The sequence below is a fragment of the Leopardus geoffroyi genome, chromosome B4 (genome assembly GCF_018350155.1).
Source record: "Leopardus geoffroyi isolate Oge1 chromosome B4, O.geoffroyi_Oge1_pat1.0, whole genome shotgun sequence".
In the NCBI taxonomy this organism is placed as follows: Eukaryota; Metazoa; Chordata; class Mammalia; order Carnivora; family Felidae; genus Leopardus; species Leopardus geoffroyi.
In genome coordinates this window covers 25,361,794-25,380,608 of record NC_059341.1, presented here as the reverse complement: position 1 = coordinate 25,380,608, position 18,815 = coordinate 25,361,794, and the positions used below count along the sequence as shown (strand labels likewise).

At 38.7% G+C, this 18,815-nt stretch overlaps 1 protein-coding gene across 4 annotated transcripts in view; it reads left to right on the top strand.

The window, feature by feature from the left end:
- The window catches only part of MKX (mohawk homeobox), a 68,403-nt gene extending 52,106 nt beyond the window's left edge, over positions 1 to 16,297 (top strand). For all 4 annotated transcript variants that reach the window (XM_045463334.1, XM_045463335.1, XM_045463332.1 and 1 more), the window contains exons 6-7: positions 13,618 to 13,651; positions 13,757 to 16,297. In XM_045463334.1, coding sequence (XP_045319290.1) covers positions 13,618 to 13,651; positions 13,757 to 13,943 — 221 coding nt within the window. In that variant the 3' untranslated portion in view covers positions 13,944 to 16,297. The remainder of the gene's footprint in view (positions 1 to 13,617; positions 13,652 to 13,756) is intronic.
- The last annotated feature ends 2,518 nt before the right edge of the window (positions 16,298 to 18,815 follow it).

Here is an 18,815-nt window from a genome sequence, read left to right as displayed (position 1 = left end):
TTGTGTGCTTTCATGATGAAAATATGTAGTTTGTTTACTCTTATGTATGAGAGCCAGGCTCTTTTATACAATACTTTGATTCAAGGCAATAATGACTATCTTTTTCTCATTTCTTATTCACCATCTATTTCTGGGTGTCTGGACAAAATTTATAATTGAATAATTTCATTTTTAAATTATTTTTAAGAATGTTTCTTGTATTCTATCACCAGAAACAAAAGAGTGGGTAAGTGGGTCTAGTTTGTTCTGGAAATGTAACTTTTGCTTTCTTTTATTCTTTGCACAACTTTCTGCCTTTCCCTTCTATCTCTCTTTTGTTTAAAATTGGTTTAGGAGGACCTGGGTGGCTCAGTTGGTTGAGCATACAACTCTTTATTTTGTCTCAGGTCATGATCTCACGGTTTATGGGATTGAGCCCCCCACAGAGCCTACTTGGGATTCTCTTTCTCCCTCTCTTTCTGACCCTCCCCCACTCACATGCACTCTCTCTCTCTCTCTCTCTCAAACTAAATGAATAAACTTTAAAAAAATGGCTTGTATTATTTGTTAAAATACTACATATGTCTCTAAAGTCCAAAAAATATGGGAAGGGGTAGAAAATATAAAGAATAGCAGAGGATTACTTTTAATCTGGAAAAAGCATTAGGTTCATCGTTCCTTTCTCTAAATCAGTAATTTTTAATGACTAAAATAAATCTTTACTTTTTTATTTTTAAAGGTGCCTGACTTATAATAGCATATGATATTTATAAGACAATATGCATGGTAGCTGCTTGTATTTAAATATATTTAAATCATGAAAGCATGCCATTCTTTTGTATTTAAATTGTTATGAAATGGCTTCGCGAGAACTTTTTTGTATTTTGTACTTGTTCTCCTTTCCTGGTAGTCATTGAGCTCTGGTTTTTGGGGTTTTTTATGTATGATCTTAAGGGTGATTGCTTTTCTCTTTATGATTTGTTTCCATGCTTAAGTACTATATTTTTAATACTTGTCATTTTTAATACTTGTAATGCTCATAGAAGTACCCCTCCTGAATACTACGTTTCTTTTTTTTAATACTTGTAATGCTCATAGAAGTACCCCTCCTGAATACTACATTTCTTTTATTTTAAAAAAATTTTTTTTAATGTTTATTTATTTTTGAGACAGACAGAGACAGAATGCGAGTGGGTTAGGGGCAGGGAGAGAGGGAGGCACAGAATCCGAAGCAGGCTCCAGGCTCTGAGGTGTCAGCACAGAGCCCTATGTGGGGCTCAAACCCACGACCTGTGAGATCATGACCTGAGCCAAAGTCGAATGCTCAACTGACTGAGCCACCCAGGCGCCCCTGAATACTACGTTTCTTAAGGCTATGGTGGAAATTTGTCATTTTAGACTTGCTATGTCTAATTTTGGTAGGCCCTTGGCAGTAGTGACCTCAACACAGAATGAGTCTGCATACTCTGGGGAAAGAACATTCTCAGCTCACCCTTCCACAGACACCCAGCCAAGAGTCATTCTGAGTTCTCAGCCTGCTCATGGACCATTAGGTGGCTTTGAGGCAACCACCATTAGCACTCTGGTTCTCTTCAGTCCTTTGGTCACAGATGCCTTGGCATTCTGCCATTGTTCAAAAGAAAATCTAGGACAGGACCCTCTCAATCCTTCTTCGGAACTGTATTCAACATCATAACCACTGCATTCAATTTTAGTGATTTTGGCCTTGGTGTATGGTGGTTCTGTACCCCTAATCCTTATTCCATGGTGGTTCTGTACCCCTTATCCGTGTTCCTGTGTAGAGATCATATAGCTCTAGCTACGTCTCAGTGTTGCTGTAAAAATAACATTAAAAATAGCCAAAAGCTGTTTGTAGAACCTCATCACTATGTTGATGTATAATAAAACAATGCTCTTTTCTTTTTGAGACAGGCCTGAATAAAATATTCTACTAAAGGCAGCAGAAACTAAGTTTACTTTAGTTTAAAAAAGCTTATTATCCTACCCTAGAAATAAAAAATTCTGTGTTAGGTTGAATAATTAGTTTTTGATGACCCTATGTGGATTACTAACTGTCACCCTATTTTCCCAAAGGAAAGATAAAAAAATAAAAGAGTTACAAAAATAAAGACCCCACCATCACAGCAATATAGAGCTGTGCCAACATGTTTATTTTCAAAACAGAAAACACAGATCTTATAACAGTATATTGTTACCATCACTGTTCCAATTAGAAGAGGATGATTTGATTTTTCTGAAGTATTCTGTAATATATTACAGTGAAAATCTTGGGTTTCTTTATTCTCAAGTTTGTATTTGTAACTACTGTCCCTTAATTATATGTCATAGCATATCAAAAATTATAATAACTGGGGGGCCGCCTGGGTGGCTCAGTGGGTTAAGCATCGGACTTCCACTCAGGTCATGATCTCATGGTTCACAGAGTTCAAGCGCCGCATCAGGCTCTGTGCTAACAGCTCAGAGCCTGAAGTTTGCTTCAATTTCTGTGTGTGTGTGTCTCTCTCTGCCCCTCCCCTGCTCACACTCTGTCTCTGTCTCCCTGAAAAATAAACATTAAAAAAAATTTAAAAATTATAATAACTGGGAAAGCAATGCAAGTAAAGTGAAGTTTTATCCCCCCCAAAAAAAGGCATTTTGGGGGGCACCTGGCTGGCTCAGTCAGTGGAGCATGTGACTCTTGATCTGGGTTAGTGAGTTTGAGCCCCACATTGAATGTAGAGATTACTTTAAAATAAAAGAATAAAAAATCTTTAAAAAGTCATTTTTAGTGTTATTATATTTCTTTTTGAGCAAAAAATAGTAAAAAAGTATCTCTGAAGCTGGAGTGCCCATTTCTGAACAATATTTTCCAACAAAAGTGTTATATTTCCTATTCACATGAAGGTAGAATCAAGAACTTGGTTTGTTGAATACAGCCTTGTTATTTGACCCTTGTTGGAACACCAAGAATCCATAATGATTTTTGAAAACTACCAAAGAAATTCTGCCTCATGCTGCTACACTTGAGTGAAAACCCAAGAATTCCAGTGGCTGGGAATTAGCCACTCCTAATGCTCCAGAGCAGTTTTCTCCAGTGGCAGCCCTCTTCCCATCTGCATTAGAACACCTGCAGAGTTTGTTCAAAGGCACGTGCCTTGGCATCCCTGTGACCTACAGAATCATCATCTCAGACGTGGGATCCAGGAGCCTGCCCTTTGGAGAAGTTCCCTTGTGTATTCCAATGCTCTACACCATCTCGAGAATATGCGTTAGAGGTTAGGACGTGGTGGTGGAAGCCCCTTATGGGGCTTAGCCTCTCCATGGAATTCGACATAGCCCTGTGACTGGTGAAGAATGACTGACAAGTGTCTCTTCTTCACTTCAGGAATCGTGACGCCATAGACTTTCCTTCGGGTCAGGCACCGTTCCAAGAGTTTAACACCTCATTTAGTCCTCACAGCAACCCCAGGGGGAAGTAGGTGTTACTATTATCCCCATGCTATAGACGAAGACACTTGGATGCAGTGTGCATAAATAATTTACACAAGGTCACATACCTCATGAGTCGGCTATTTTCCTATAGTCCTAGGACACATCCTGTGCTTCAACAAATTATTGTACAAAAAGGTGGGTTTTGATCCATAAAATGTATTTGTTTCCCGCCCCCCAAACAAATCAACTTATTAATATTCAGCAATTTATCCCCCACTTTTTTTCCTAGAAATCTCTTGTAGTTCTAAATGTAAGTGATAATAGTGGATTGGGATCTGTATTCCACTGGAATTTAATATATGCTCTGGGATGTAGATTCCTGAACAAAATCTAGAGTGGATACCTCTGGCAAGATTTAAAGTGGGGGGCACGGGGTATTTGGTATGCTCTTGGTCAAAACAGATCATCAGAAGACCTCTAGACTGGGAATAAATACTCTGAGAACTCCAACCACAGCCAAAGCATAGGAAGGAATTTTACCTCCCCCTTATGCCTACTTCCATTTTTTTTAATTTTTTAAATGTTTATTTATTTTTGAGAGAGAGAGAGAGAGACAGACAGAGCATGAGCATGAGCAGGGGAGGGGCAGAGAGAGAGGGAGACACAGAATCTGAAGCAGGCTCCAGGCTCCGAGCTGTCAGCACAGAGCCTGACACGGGGCTTGAACTCACAAACCACGAGATCATGACCTGAGCGCAAGTCCAATGCTTAACCAACCGAGTCATCGATGCACCCTACATCTACTTCCTTTTTTAAATTCTCATGTCCTTCAATATCATTGGCAAAAATATTCCCAATCTTCATTTCAAAGCCCTCCCCACCCCACTTGAGACTTTAAGTGACTGTTTCTGAAATGAAAAGCAGAAAATCACAGAACCTTTAAATGTAGAAATGTGTGAACATAGAACACTGACATGCCAAGTACAGTTTTAACATTTTAAGTATATTAAGAACATTGAAATGTATTTGAAAAGTAGAAGGGCTGGTAATACTGTTCATCTTATGTCTAAAATATGTTTCTTTTCTATTAATAAATACAGCAGATGAACTGTGAGTAGAGAAGCTGTCATTTGCTACTTACTCCTCGGAAAGATCCAAGAAGTTTGTGAACGTCATCTCTTTTACTGTGTCATTTCTGGTGTTAATGCAGTCAGACAGGTTTAACAGCAAGGTCTCCTGGTCTCCAGTGCCATTTCTGGAGATGGTAATTTGAGGAATTTGAAAAGCATGGCAAAAATGTGAGCCAATTCAAAGATACACTACGGTTCATATATCAAAGGAAAAATCCTTTCTGATGGTTTTTCAGAGATACTGAAGAGCTTAAAAATACATAGATGGAGCCACACTCTCCAGCCAGTTTCTAGATTATTACAAATGCATATTTTCCATTTCTTTTTGCTGAAGAAACACATATTAATACTTCATAACCTAATACTATGCAGTTATATATTCATTAAACAAGTCAACCTTCTAGAACTACAGTGTGGCAGCTATAAAATTGATCTCGGAAGAAAGAGTTCTTGTGCTATTGTAGAATTTAGAGAATGAGTATCGATATCAACTTTGGACCAAAATTAAGATTTAGCTAAGAATTGGTAAGTCCATTCAGTTGTCAGAACTAGTAGCCCAACTTGCATGTAAAAGGAGTGATTTTATAAACAATTAATGCTCCTTGCAACACACAGGCACACACAGAAGTTATTCATGCATCGTTAGGAAGTCACTTTCTGAGACTTTGGCTGGAAACCTAGCTTTCATGGATGAAACATTTTGGGTAACATCTCCAGTATTCCCCTTGAGAAAATGGAGTAACAGAATCCATTAGACACTTAAAGTTTGTAGCTATTCTTTCTTGTGGCTCCAGGATTCTTTATCTTGGCATGTTGTGTTAGTTTGGCACAAAACTACATCAGAAAAGCCATTTTGTCCTTGAAGATGATAGATTCTGCACACTTAATCCATGAATCTGAGCTATGGGCTTTGCCCAGAGTTAAAGTATTTTGTTCTTCCATAATGGTTTTCTTTTTTTTTTTTTTTTAATTATTTTATTTATTTTGAGAGAGATAGCATGCGTACAGGGGGTGGGGGTGGGTGGGGTGGGGTATAGGGGCAGAGAGAGAGAGGGAGAAAAAAAATCTCAAGCAGGCTGCATGCTGTCAGCAAAGAGCCTGACGTGGGGCTTGATCCCATGAACCGTGAGATAATGACCTCAGCCAATATCAAGAGTCAGACACTCAACCAAGTGAGCCACCCAGGCGCCCCTACATAATGGTTTTCTTATTAAATCTCTGAACCATACTAATTTTCCTAGTGACTACATTCAACCCCATATCTTAGATGTAAAAAAGTCAGAAAGGAGGTTAATTTTTTTATTATTATTATTTTACAAGGGTTTATATAGTGTTTGGTATATATACTCAGGTTCCCTTCTCTTTCAGAAAATGTTCACTCATATGGTCCTCATAAGAAGCTTATGAGTCTAGTACTGTTAGCCCCATTGTATAGGTGACAAAGTTGAAGCACAGAGAAGTCAAGGAGCTGGCCAGCTGTCACACAGATAGTAAGTGTTAGAGCAGGGATCCAACTCCTGCTTCTAGTTCCAGGGTCTGGGCTCCAACCACTGCCCTGAGCTGCCTCCATGCCTCACACCAGACCACCCTCGTAGTTAATAGCGATGAGCTAAGAATAGAAATGAGAATATTTAACATTTCCAGACCCCCTTTCTGGTCATTCACCAACAATTTCCTCCCCATAGACTGCATTCTAATCTTCAAAGTGAAGTTTCAGACTGAATGTTTTAGACTTTGGGAAGGTGGAGTCTTTGAGATCATAGAGGAGCAATCTTAGCAGATAGGAATATGCAGAATAACTTAGCATCAAGGATATTTAATATATTTAGTGAAAAAGATTAAAAGTGAAGTTGAGACATTATAACTGGGTGGTACTCTGCTTATTGAAAAGTTACTTTCAAGTTACAAATCCCACTTCTTACACCTTTAGTCCTCCAGCCTAGACTAATGAGGTCAGAATACCTGTTTCACAGTAAGAAAGGGAGCTAAGGAACGCCCTCAAGGCTACTACTCCCTGACCAATAAGGAGCCAAGCAACACTTTTACAGGTTTACACGCAGACATGGGTACTACGGAAACAATAAAGATGTTCTGTTGTTGTTAATGGAAATATAATCTTATCCTGAAAGCTTTGAGATATCAACTTACCTACACCCTGACCAGGGAGCTCTTCGTGATTGGTTCAAAAGAGAGGGGTGTGGTTTCCAATTTTTATTTCCTGGCAGGAGTTAGAGGAGATGATGCATTGACAGAGAGGCAGCTGAAGGTGGGGATCCTGTGGATCCAGGACATCTGGGCATCATTAGCCATAGTGAGGGGCCAGCCCACATGAGAGGTAGCAGGAAGGAAAAGAATTTTGGGCCAGATGGTAGAAGTCATGGCTGGAGGAAACACTGGCTTAATTTTTGGAAAAGATTTTTCTTCAAACTCTGAAATGATTTTGGAAGCCACTCATTCTTTAAGGCCTCAGGATAAATAATTTAGCTAGCATATTGCAAAAGGGGGAAAAAATACTAACTCTACCCATGAAGATGGGGTGGGTTTCATTTTATAATTCTCACTATTCAGAAAGCTTTCAAAACTCCCCCACCTCAAGGCTCTCAAAACTCAATGAGCAATGTCCGTGGTACCTCCCCAAGTTCAGTTACAATCTTGTCCTGTCATGCTGAAGTATTCGAGTAGAACCCACTTTTGGTTGTGGTAGAACTGGAAGAAGCAGTTCAGTCATCAAAAGATAAGTGTTACAGGTTGTTGGGTATTTTTTTTTCCTTCCTATTGGGGCAGACTTCACTTAGAATGATTTATCATTACTCATTCAGAAGCTCCAACTACCCCCAAAGAATGGCTAACCACAGAAATTTCCTCTAAAAGTGATGCAGCCACAGCTGTCTAGGAGTTATTTAGCAGTAATTCACTCTGGTCAAGAGAAGAGTGGTTATAAGGCTATCACATCTATTAAAATGTCACCCTAATTAAAGCATGGGGAAGAGCTCAAGAGAGCTTAGAGTTCCTACTCTGTGATTTGGACAGATTTTTTTTTTATATTACAGATGACATTATAGGCAGAAAAAAAGTCTCTTTTTGCACCTCTGTGGTCTAAAATACTAACAAAAAGAACAGAAAATGTGCTTAATAGATTTTTTAAAGCTTATTTTTACTTATTTTGAGAGAGAGAGAGAAAGAGAGAGAACAAGTGGGAGAGGGACAGAGAGAAAGGGAAAGAGAGAATCCCAAGCAGGCTCCACACTGCCAGCACAGGGCCCAATGTGGGGCTCGAGTTCACAAACCATGAGATCATGACCTGAGTTGAAGTCAAGAGTCAGACGTCTAACTGACTGAGCCACCCAGGCGCTCCAATAGATTTTTAATAGGTTGTCATTCCACAGGCTTTCCATGTAAACAGTGCATTAAACCTTGCCGTGGTCTTTGAAGGTGGCTTTATCAACAGAGAGCACTCAAATAATTGAATGCAAGAGTTAAAAAAAAAAAAACATGACTTTCAGAGTCAACTGATGTAGAGCTGAGACTCACCACCCCCACTGCCAAACTGAGTCCTTTGTAAGTTTCTGGACCCCTCTAAGCTACAGTGTCATTTGTAAATAAGGGCCATGATGTTCTTCCACAAAGTTATTGTAAGCATTTCAGCAGATAACGGTTTAGAGCTCCTGGCATAGTGCCTGGAATCTGAATAAGCATTCAATCAATGTTAGTAATTGTTTACTTTATTTTAAAGATAACCCCTTCATGTAACATCGGGGTCTGTCAATATTCAAGTTTAAACTAGATGAAGCCGGATTTTGAATTCTTTCAATCTGTTTCTATTTCACAGACAAAAACCATTGTCACATCAGGGAAAGCCAAATGGCAGATTATTACCTTATTTATTAACAAAGTGTAAGGCAAAAGTAGAAGTTCAGTGAAAAAAAGCAAACATGTACGGAATGACCCCATTTTTAAAAACGTATATAAACTTGCTTGGAAAGCCATATATACAAATATTATATTCATTATCCCTAAATTTCCTTTTTTTCTCTCTTGTATATTTTTCCCCAGATTTTCTGCAGTGAACCTGTGTTCCTTTCTTATTAGAGAAAAACAGCATATGCTAATTTTAAAAAAATTTTAATGTTTTATTTTTGAGAGAGAGAATGTGTAAGCAAGGGAGGGGCAGAGAGAGAGACACACACAGAATCCGAAGCCGGCTCCAGGCTCCCAGGTGACAGCACAGAGCCCGACGCGGGGCTGGGACTCACCAACTGCGAGATCATGACCTGAGCTGAAGTCGGATGCTCAACCAACCAAGCCACCCAGGCTCCCCATCAATGCTAATTTTAAAAGCAAAGAAGCATAGAGTCACAATCTGTAGGTGTGTGTGTGGCCCTGCCTGGATCTAGTAGTATGTGGGGGAAGTAGAGATAGAGACCATGGAAAGTGGGAGCAGGGAGCCCCAAGGATCGCTCCGTCCATTTGGTGTAAGGTCCTGCAGATTTTGAGCCATCAGTAGTTTGTAATCTTCAGAGAGGTCTTCCGTCTGCCCAGTTCGCCAGGGTTGCGTTCTTTACTTCAGTTGTTCCAAGTATGTAAATCACTCCAGAAACTGATCTGGCGTCCCGGGGGCTCTCAGGACGTCCAAGATCAGAAACACATCAAACCCTGGCTGTCCACACCTGCTGTTCGCAGTAATAGCCCCAAAACGGACACAGTGTGAAAGAACACAGTTGTCAAGCATCTGGAGCTCTGACTGTCTCCATTTTAAGTTAGGGAAATACATAAAGCATGATTTTTAGATTATTTTTTTTAATCCTTATATTCTTTATTTACATTTCAGTGGTGTGAGTTACTACTTCACATTTGCAGAATTTTTGAAACATTCCTAACTTTAGGGCTTATTGATTACATTTGGAAAAAAAATCTCAGAGAAACAGATTTGGCCATATTTTTGTCTCTTTTTATGACTATAACTCTTTACTTCAGGAATATATATCAGAACTAATACGTTTCTAAATTGCACTTATCAAAATTGAGTGGACACTTTGCCCACAGAGCTCGGTGCTTACACATCTCGAATTGCAATAGAAGTGGTTTTCAATATAATTGTTTCTCTACGTAACTTTATAAGGAAACACATGTCCAAACTGAGGATAGCCCCACTTTAAGTTTTAACATGGTTTGGGTTTTACGGCATCCAAGATTTTCCTAACTACGCACCTCTTTTTTTCTTTCCTTTTCTTTTTTGGTCTTAAAACACGCTCTTTTGGCTGGTTCAATAAGTTGTTCCTGCCAACCAGTTGCTTTTATGGTAATTGACAGCGTAGCTGATTTTTGGAACCTTACAATCTAAAAAGGCGTTTTAGCCCAGACTTTGGAGAGGCCGAGCCAAGCTACTTGCAGAGTGAGAGATACAGCTGAGCTGAATGTGGGGCAGTCAGACCCTAAGTCTGTGCATGTTAATTAACAGCAGTGAAACGTCTGCTCTGGCTCAGACTTCAGATTTCTCTCTTTTCAGCAGCATTACAGAATCCTTCCTTCTCCTGTCAGATTGTTCCTCGATGCCACTTCTGGAGGCGAGCCTGTGAGACCACCTGTCTGTAGTGACAGAAGTGGCATGAGCCCCCTGAGCCCTGGTGATGGGTCCGTAGACCCACTGCTCTTAACTATTGGCTGAAAAGACACAAAATACTTGAATCAGATAAGAGCCAGCATAAGAAAAAAACATCTTCACGTTTAATACAGTTATTGAATATAACGAGTGGATTGTAAATTTTCTGAGTTCCCCTCAAATGATATCAGTTCTCTAAAATAGCTGGGGTATCTCCCCAGATTTCATCTCCACATGAGGAATAGAAAAACAGTCTCCCCAAACTACCAGATCTTGATTGTCCTTTGCTTTCCTACAAAAGCACAAATGTTTCAGAGTAAAACGACCCCTGTTTGCTATCTTCCTGTTGCTGGTTCTTCTGGGAACTAGAACACCCAGCTCTGAAGGAGGTGGCTCTTGGACGCATAATATCCTAGTGACAGCAGGCAACTCACCAATAACAGCAACAGGAAAAGCATGTCCTCCTAATACCAATTTATGTTTAAACCAAAAGCACCCTGGACACGGAGACTCCTCCCCCACCAAAAAAAAAAAAAAAAGTAGTGGTCACCTCTTTCTTGTTGGTTTGAAATGTTTGACATTGAGTTTTGTTACACACTGTTTTAGCATTGCTATTGATAGAGAAGCAAAATGTTTTCTTCTGTTCATTACTTTTTAATGAAGACTTTTCTACTGTTGATGGGGAAAAACCTAAATCCATACCTAATGACATTAAACATACCCATCTGCCTGAGAAATAAAATACAGGATGCGTTCTTTTGAATACAGGCGAGCATATTGTTGAAATTTGTGAAACTAATTAAGAATACCCAAACAGGCATTGGAATCTATGTTTTACACTTCAAAGGTATTTTCATAGGCACCAAACTGTAAAACACATACACCCCAAGAGTAAGCAGAGTTTTATAATTTCACAGTTGGCTGTAGTAAACTTGTTTCTCAGTGGAATGAGTTCAGGGAGGCAGCCCCAGGGAGTGCCAGCAGTATCCAGCCATAAATGGGGCTGCAGGACATACAAGTTCACTCTTCGTCTTAAATGCAAGCTCTCCATGGACCTTAACAGTGAATTACATGTTCCCCTTTCACGTGCAGGCTCCTCCACTCATTTAGGGCATTTCTGGGTTCTGTAACCCATTACATATTTGATAGCCCCAGGCTTCCTTCTTGTCATCTATGCAGCAATCACTCTCGGGTTGACCATTCAGGTAGGGAATCTGACTCTGGTCCTCTTTGAATCTGTGAGACTGCTTTGTTTGTAAGCCAGAGCATCAGTTACATGGTCTTTTCTAAATTATGTTTTGTTATTTCCCTAATGTTATTTAAGCTTCATGGAACTTATTCTGCTTTTGCCAAGTCTTTCCATTGAATAAATATCTCCATAACCTATTGCTTCACTTTGGCAACAGAATTGTTGCAATTTGTGGGCAAAATTGAGCAAAGGCCTAGATCTTTTTTTTTTTCCTCTGTAAAATATCCAATGTTGCTGGCTTCCCTCCTCCTAAACAAAGGCCTTGACTTGTTCTCTGTTTTAGTAGTGCCTTGTCTCTGTCATTCCTGAGTAAAGATTTACAGATAATAGTATGAAACAAAGAATGACTTAGCGGACATAACAGAGACATACTGTGCACATAGAAAGTCACTAATACTAAATAAGCTAAGACACAAAGTGTTTAGAATAGTGCCTAGCACATAGAAAGTGACCTGTAAACTAAGATTATTGGAGTTCCATGAATTAAAACTTGTCATTCTTTGCCTCCAATTACATAAGTAATCTTATAATTCAAAATATCAAAAGCAGCAGAAATATAGCTAACCATCCAGGGCAACCTAGTAGGGACCAGAAGATCCAGATGGTGACCATCCATCTGCTCACAGACCCAGCTATTTCCCCAAAGGATAAGTGAAAGATCAAAGAAAGAGACTAATGTTTGTTGTTCTGTTTGGGGCCAGACACATAACATCTCGTTTATTCTTCATAACAACCTTGTCATTTATGTTTTTGTTTTGTTTACTTGCCTTCTTTCTTTTTTAACTTCCTGGGTCTCTAGCAAGGGTGATCCAAAAGAGCTCACAGCGACCTGAGGCCTGACTCAGGATGCACTAACAGGCTTTCCCAATTCTTTTTCCTTCCTAAAGGACATAGGAGTTCAGCTGCCTCATCTCCATGGACATTTAATCATTTTCTCTTGACCATATCTTCCTTGGAGAATTTTATCCTGGTCACACTGTATTATGATTATGTTGATGCTCTTATTCTCAAGTCCCATGACTCTCTTAGAGCCCAAATCTGGAAATTATGCTGTCTGACCCAACTAGCCTTGAGCATTGCAGAGAAAAAAAAAAACTACCTTTTGAGCTGGGGGGAGGTAAAACAAAGGGAGAGGACTGCAGGCAGCAAAAGACAGCTTTCCAAAGGCCATAGAAACAGAAGAAGGCCTTGAGCACACATTGTGTTTTTCATGTTTCCTGTGTGGGGCAAAGTGCCTCACTCTGTAGCTATAGTTGTTGATGATGATGGTGGTGGTGGTGGTGACTTAACCTAGTTTTGGAGACTCGTAGGCTGATGGGGAGTTTCAATTCTACTCTTTTGTCCCCACTTCCCATGCCATGCTAGCGGACCCTCTTTACCTTCTGAGCATCTTTCCCTCCAGCATGTCTATTTTTTGTGTTCCCAATACCATATTCTTTTAGCCTGAGAGCTACGTAGGGAGATTTAATCAAGACCAAGAGGCCACTTCGTCCTTCTTGATAACGATGTTTGCATTGGTAGACGTTAGTGCCTGAGAGAGGGAGGGAATCTACACCAATAGAGAGAGTGCATAAGCAAAGCTCACACCCTAATGCTCATTTCCTACAGTAAGAGGGTTTCCTTTGCAGCTTGAAGACTGATGTCTGCTTACTCTAACATGCCAGAAGTCCAGTGCTGCTGCCAGTGTTGAATCTGTCACTCTGGCTAGCTAGTCAGAGGGAACTATTTGCCAGTCCTTTTTCTGGGATGAAGGTTTGAGTCCCATGAAATCACAGAGGCGCTCTAAAGATCTTCTGGGAACTCCCTTATTTTATAGTTGAGGAAACTGCATCCCAGACTGTGGGGGCATCATAGTCTATCCAAAGGTAGACAGCAGGTGAGTGAGGGAGTGAGACCAGAACCTGGCCCAGGAAGAGCTAGTGTTCCTGTCCCTGTGCTGTCTTCCTCCTCATGAAAAGGCCCAATTTTTCAGCATACATTAACATCAGATTTTTGTTTACTTATGAAAGCTATTTTTAATTCTTTATTACCTGTTCTCATCCTGCTTCTTTGCAAAGAGATTTCTTTTGTATCTTAATTTAAACTACTTTTTCTTTGTAAAAAAAAATTAATTAATTTCAACCAGATTTCCTGATGAATCTCTATGCCGGTAAATTAATGATGCAGCTCCTAACGTTAAAAAAGAAAGAAAAAAAGAAAAGTAATTGAATTTTTGCTTGTCTTTACAGACGCTCTGGAAAATGGATCCAATAAGGGTGACAGGTGAGAAATATGTTTTTATTTGCCATTTATGCGTTTCGCTGATGGCATTTTCTGTGTATGCTGCAATGAGTTTGATCATTTTCTTTCTTTTTTGCTTAAATCCAGTGCAGCCAATAGGAAGGGACCAAGCAAGGACGATACATACTGGAAGGAGATTAATGCAGCGATGGCCTTAACCAATCTTGCACAGGGCAAAGACACACTGCAGGGAACAACCAGCTGCATCATCCAGAAGTCATCACATATAGCAGAAGTAAAGACGGTCAAAGTGCCACTGGTTCAGCCATTTTAAGGGTTTGTCACTTTTCAGACCTACGGCTGCTCTTCGTGTCAGTGTTTTCCCATCAACCCTCATCTTAAGAGCCGAAGCAAAAGTGAAAATGACTCCCTTTCAAACCTCTTCTTGTTTTTAATTATCCTAAATATATCATTTAGTTGCTTCTATAAGAGACATATAAATTATAAAAACCTCACTTTAATCAAAAGTAGTAACTTATTTTATGTTACTCAAACTATGCATAAAGTGTCTGCATTGCCATTACAGTAAGTGCCTTGCTTCCCCCCAAAATAAGCAACAACGTGGGCACAGCAGAGCTGCTGTGCCTCAAATGACAACGCCACAATGCTTGTTAGTCCGTGTGTGTCCTTCCAGATGGGCCTAACCATTTCAGGACAGAAACCAGAACTGCTGAAAGCCCTCAAAATGTTTTCAGTAATTCACATGTTAAAACTTGGAAATCTACACAGCCCAAATGAGATGTTCCTTTAAAAAACAAAAAACTGCTGCAGTACTTAAAATTGTTCAGCATGCTTTTCAGAGTGACAGTGAGAATTTCATGCATGTATCTTGCCTGCCTATCTGACACACTACAAAGGTCCAAAATGAAAGGAGCGGCAATCACATAATATGTTTATTTAAGAAGAATCCCAGTGAATCCGTTGTGATCTGGAAAACTTTTTCCAAGCACTGCTGGGAAACACCACAATGCCCTTTAGAAGTAATTTGGATTTTCTCTTTCTTAAGTTTTGCATAAGTGTTTTAAAATTTTATTACGTAAGTTACTCAGATTTTTCCTGTGCAGAACTAAACCTGTAGTTTAGTTTTAACACATAATCCTGTTTGCATTAGAGGTCAGTGCTTTTTGTGATGGAAACTTTTTCATATGGAATGGCTGAAAACCCTTTATTTGGTTCATTTCAAATTATAATTGCTGATGGACAATTTATATTGCAACGAGAACAAGACAATGAAAGAAATGTATCTCTATGTGAATATACATATACAGACATAAAATTGATTTTTAAATTTAAAACATATGGAAAACAAAACATTGACAGTCTTTGAATTTGCCAAGTAGGACATTTAAGTAAAAATTAAGTGAAATCATGCATTAAAAGAAAGAACATTTTGTTTCTAAATTAGACTATCACTGAGTGAGAATAATCAATATCAAGAAAGAAGAATATAGGTTTCAATCAAACAATAATATTCTAATCAGCTTGGGGAGACTTGAAACTTGAATAAACACCAGAGATGCCAAATATAACAGAGTATATGTGCTACAGAGAAGTAAAAAAGGATTTGACTCTTTTATGGTGGGATGTTTTTTCTGGGTATGTAATCTATTTTGTAATTTTTTTTTAACTGGAAAGCATTTTTGTGAGTGTGAATGAGAGCCAGTAGTGCAGCCGTGTGGTGATATTTTTCCTTATTTTGCAAAACGCTTTTAAAACCAAAGGCTGCTCTAGTTGATACATGGACAATATCATTCTTGATATAAATTGTAGGACACTTTTTCATGTAACATAGCATTTGGGGATTGGGTTTATTTAGTGTAATGAAGATAATTTGATATAAAAATATTTTGTATATATATATTTTTACTTTGTTTTCTAAATTGCTGTTTGCAGTAACAGTAAGTGCAAAGCAAGATATGTTAAGTTATGACTGTATGATCGGATGAAGTATGAGTTCTTTTGGTTTACATCCTTAAGTAGTTACGGATCCATGATAAAAACTTTGGAATCTTTATAAATTAATTTGTCAAAATGTGATCATGTCAGAGAAAACTAAGGACAAGTACTTCACTCTTTTTCATACTATTATAAGTTATTCTGGTATTAAATATTTTAATAAAATTGATTTTGTTTTGACATATTTCAGTTAGATGAATGGATGCTGGTTGTTTTTTGTTTGAATTAGTCATAATTCACTTTTGCCATCTTTTTAAAAAGAATCAGCAGATTTGCTCTATGATATAAAATATGGATGACAAGCCAATATAGGAGAGCTTTCACATGATTTTTTTTTTAATACCAAACCTTGGAATCTGGCCTATAAACACATCAAGAAGATTTTATAATTAGGACATCCTTGGCAATATCTCCATTTGCAATTACTCTTAATTTATTTTTTCTCTTGCTGCTTTAACATTTTCTGGAAATTAAAGTCTCCCCTCCCAAATCCTTTAAAAGAATCCTGAACAATGCTGAGCCAGCAGCTAAGAATCTAACTCATAATTTATGTTGTAGAGAAATAGAATTACCTCTATTCTTTGTTTTGCCATATGTAATCATTTTAATAAAATTAATAACTGCCAGGAGTTCTTGACAGATTGAAAATAAAAGTTAATTTCTAGACCTCAATGATCATATGAATTTTGTTTTCCTTTGAGAGTTGACCAGGTGGAGAAAGAACAGAAGGGTCCATTATATGTTGTAACTCTCTTTAGGTTGGTAAGGGATATGATATGGGAGTACTGCATTTGTATTAGGTTTGACTTTCATCACCTTAGACCACCAACCCACCTTTTAAGAGCCGAGGAAAAGAGAGTATGATGCTGTTAAAATACATAACTTCAAAATGAACATTTTCACTAAATACCTTCTTTCAGTAGCTATGACAATAAGCATTATTACCATGTGCTATGTATGTACTGGAGACAATCTTGACTTTCAAGCTAGACAGATCTATGTTTGAATCTCAGCTCTTCCCACTCACTACTATAAGATCCAGATTCAGTCACTTCTGGGCTTGGGTTTCTTCATCTGCAAAGTGAGAAGAATGAGTCATACCTTGATTTGATACAAGGTTTAGAGATCATCACATAGGATATATAAAGTGCCTACCACGGTGCCTGGTATTAAAAGGTGCTTAATAAATGGAAAGTGTTATCATATAATTATAATTCCTCTATATAAGGTTTGAGTGCAAGTAGAAATACACATGGAATATGAGAAAAGGATAGTTTAATGAAGAGCCTTGGGAAAGGAAAGCTATCTGACACGAAAGACTGCTGTGAGGTAATAATAGTTGGGGTTCCAGGGTGATTCAATTGGCTAAGCACCCCACTCTTGGCTTCGGCTCAGGTCATGATCTCATGGTTCGTGAGATCAAGCCCCACATGAGGCTCTGTGCTGAGAACATGGAGCCTTCTTGGGACTCTCTGTCTCTCCTTCTTCCTCTGCCCCTCCCCCAACATGTACATGCACTCTTTCCCTGAAAAATATAAATAAACATTTGAAGTACTAACAGTTGGGATCAGAGTTGGGAACACCTTCAAGAAAGATCATTTTATTATCATTACTTTGAACTTCATGGAGAAAAGCACAAAGTAGAACAAAGGTAGGAAAGAACAGACATACCAATAGAAAACAGCATGTGCGAGAGCTTCCTTCATCCATATCAACTAGAATTGCTTTTCCCTGTATTCATCCTGCCTGATCTTCTTCAAGATGACTAAGAACTCAAGCTGCGGTCTGTGTTCTCTGCTTGCTCCAAGTAGCAGTGTTTAACAAACAGTGGCAACAGCCATGGTCTGCTTTTAAACTCCTCCAGCTCAACAGCATAACATCATGCAAATAAACACAGAGAATAAGCAAGCCTCCCAGACTCTTCTGTCTGGGGCAGCTTAGGTCGGCCATGCCTTGGAAAGCAGTGCGGGGTGGTGGTAAGAACTTGGACTGGCATAACCTGGCTTTGCCTCTTCGCTGCTTAGTGACTTTGGGGAATAAGCAATAAGCCTTGTATACCCAGTGTTTGCATCTATAAAATTTGATCTATGAAATTCACCTACTCCAAAGATCTGTTGTGAGGATTAAGTAAGACAGTGGATATAAAAGTACTTTGCAAACTGCATGTACTGTACAACTGGTAATGATTATTAATGTGTTCCAGATGACTCAGAAAGGCCTAATATCCCGTAAGTTTTGGCAATATAAACTGTGGCGTCCATGAAGCATGTAGGACCCCCAGATTTTGTCCAATTCATACTGTGGTCTACCATCTTTGGGCCTTCCTGAACAGTCTCCTGATCCTATACTTCTTTATAACAATTATGGTCAGAATAAGGTGAGTGATTGTCACACTGCAGGGACAGAATCCTGACTATTCAGACACATCTTAGAAATGGACTAAAAATTTGGTTTGAGAAGTGTATGCATTGCCCATAATAAACTCTTTTTTTTTAAGGTGAGAAAAACCAATTTCTGAGTTTGGACAAACAAGCTGATGTGCTTTTTACATCTTTACACAGATGACTCCGTGGAAATTCATGCAAAGATTGCCTCAGTAAGTCTTCTGAAACAAACTGCAGCCCAAAGCCAGTTTCTGGAAATTTGATCTGCAGTGAGTCTCATTCTGACTTATATTCACAACTTTTAAATAAAATTTAAAATTTGAAATCATGTTTTGAAAAAGTACAAATGTAACTTATGCTAGTTGTAGAAACATGTAAGCAGTGTAGAAGGGCATAAGGTAAAAAACTCCGTACCCTATCTCCCCATGACCCCATCCCACACCCCAAAGATAACCATGGTTAACAATGTCTTGTGTGTATTTTCGGAAACTCAATGCATACACAAAATTGTACTTTTTCATCTTGCACTTCTTACTATATTCATATTGTTCTGCAATATTTTTTTCCATTCCATCGTGTGTGTGTGTGTGTGTGTGTGTGTGTGTAGAGTTCATTATTTTAAGTGAATGTGTAGAATTTTATTTTGTATCTAATATGATTTGCTTAGCAAATACCTCCTGGGTGGACTTTTGGGTTATTTCCATTTTTTAGTTATTATAAACTAGTGCTATTCAAAGTGCTATTTCACACTGAGATAAGGAGCTTGCCCCAAATATAAACCAACATACTGCACGAAAAACTTCTAT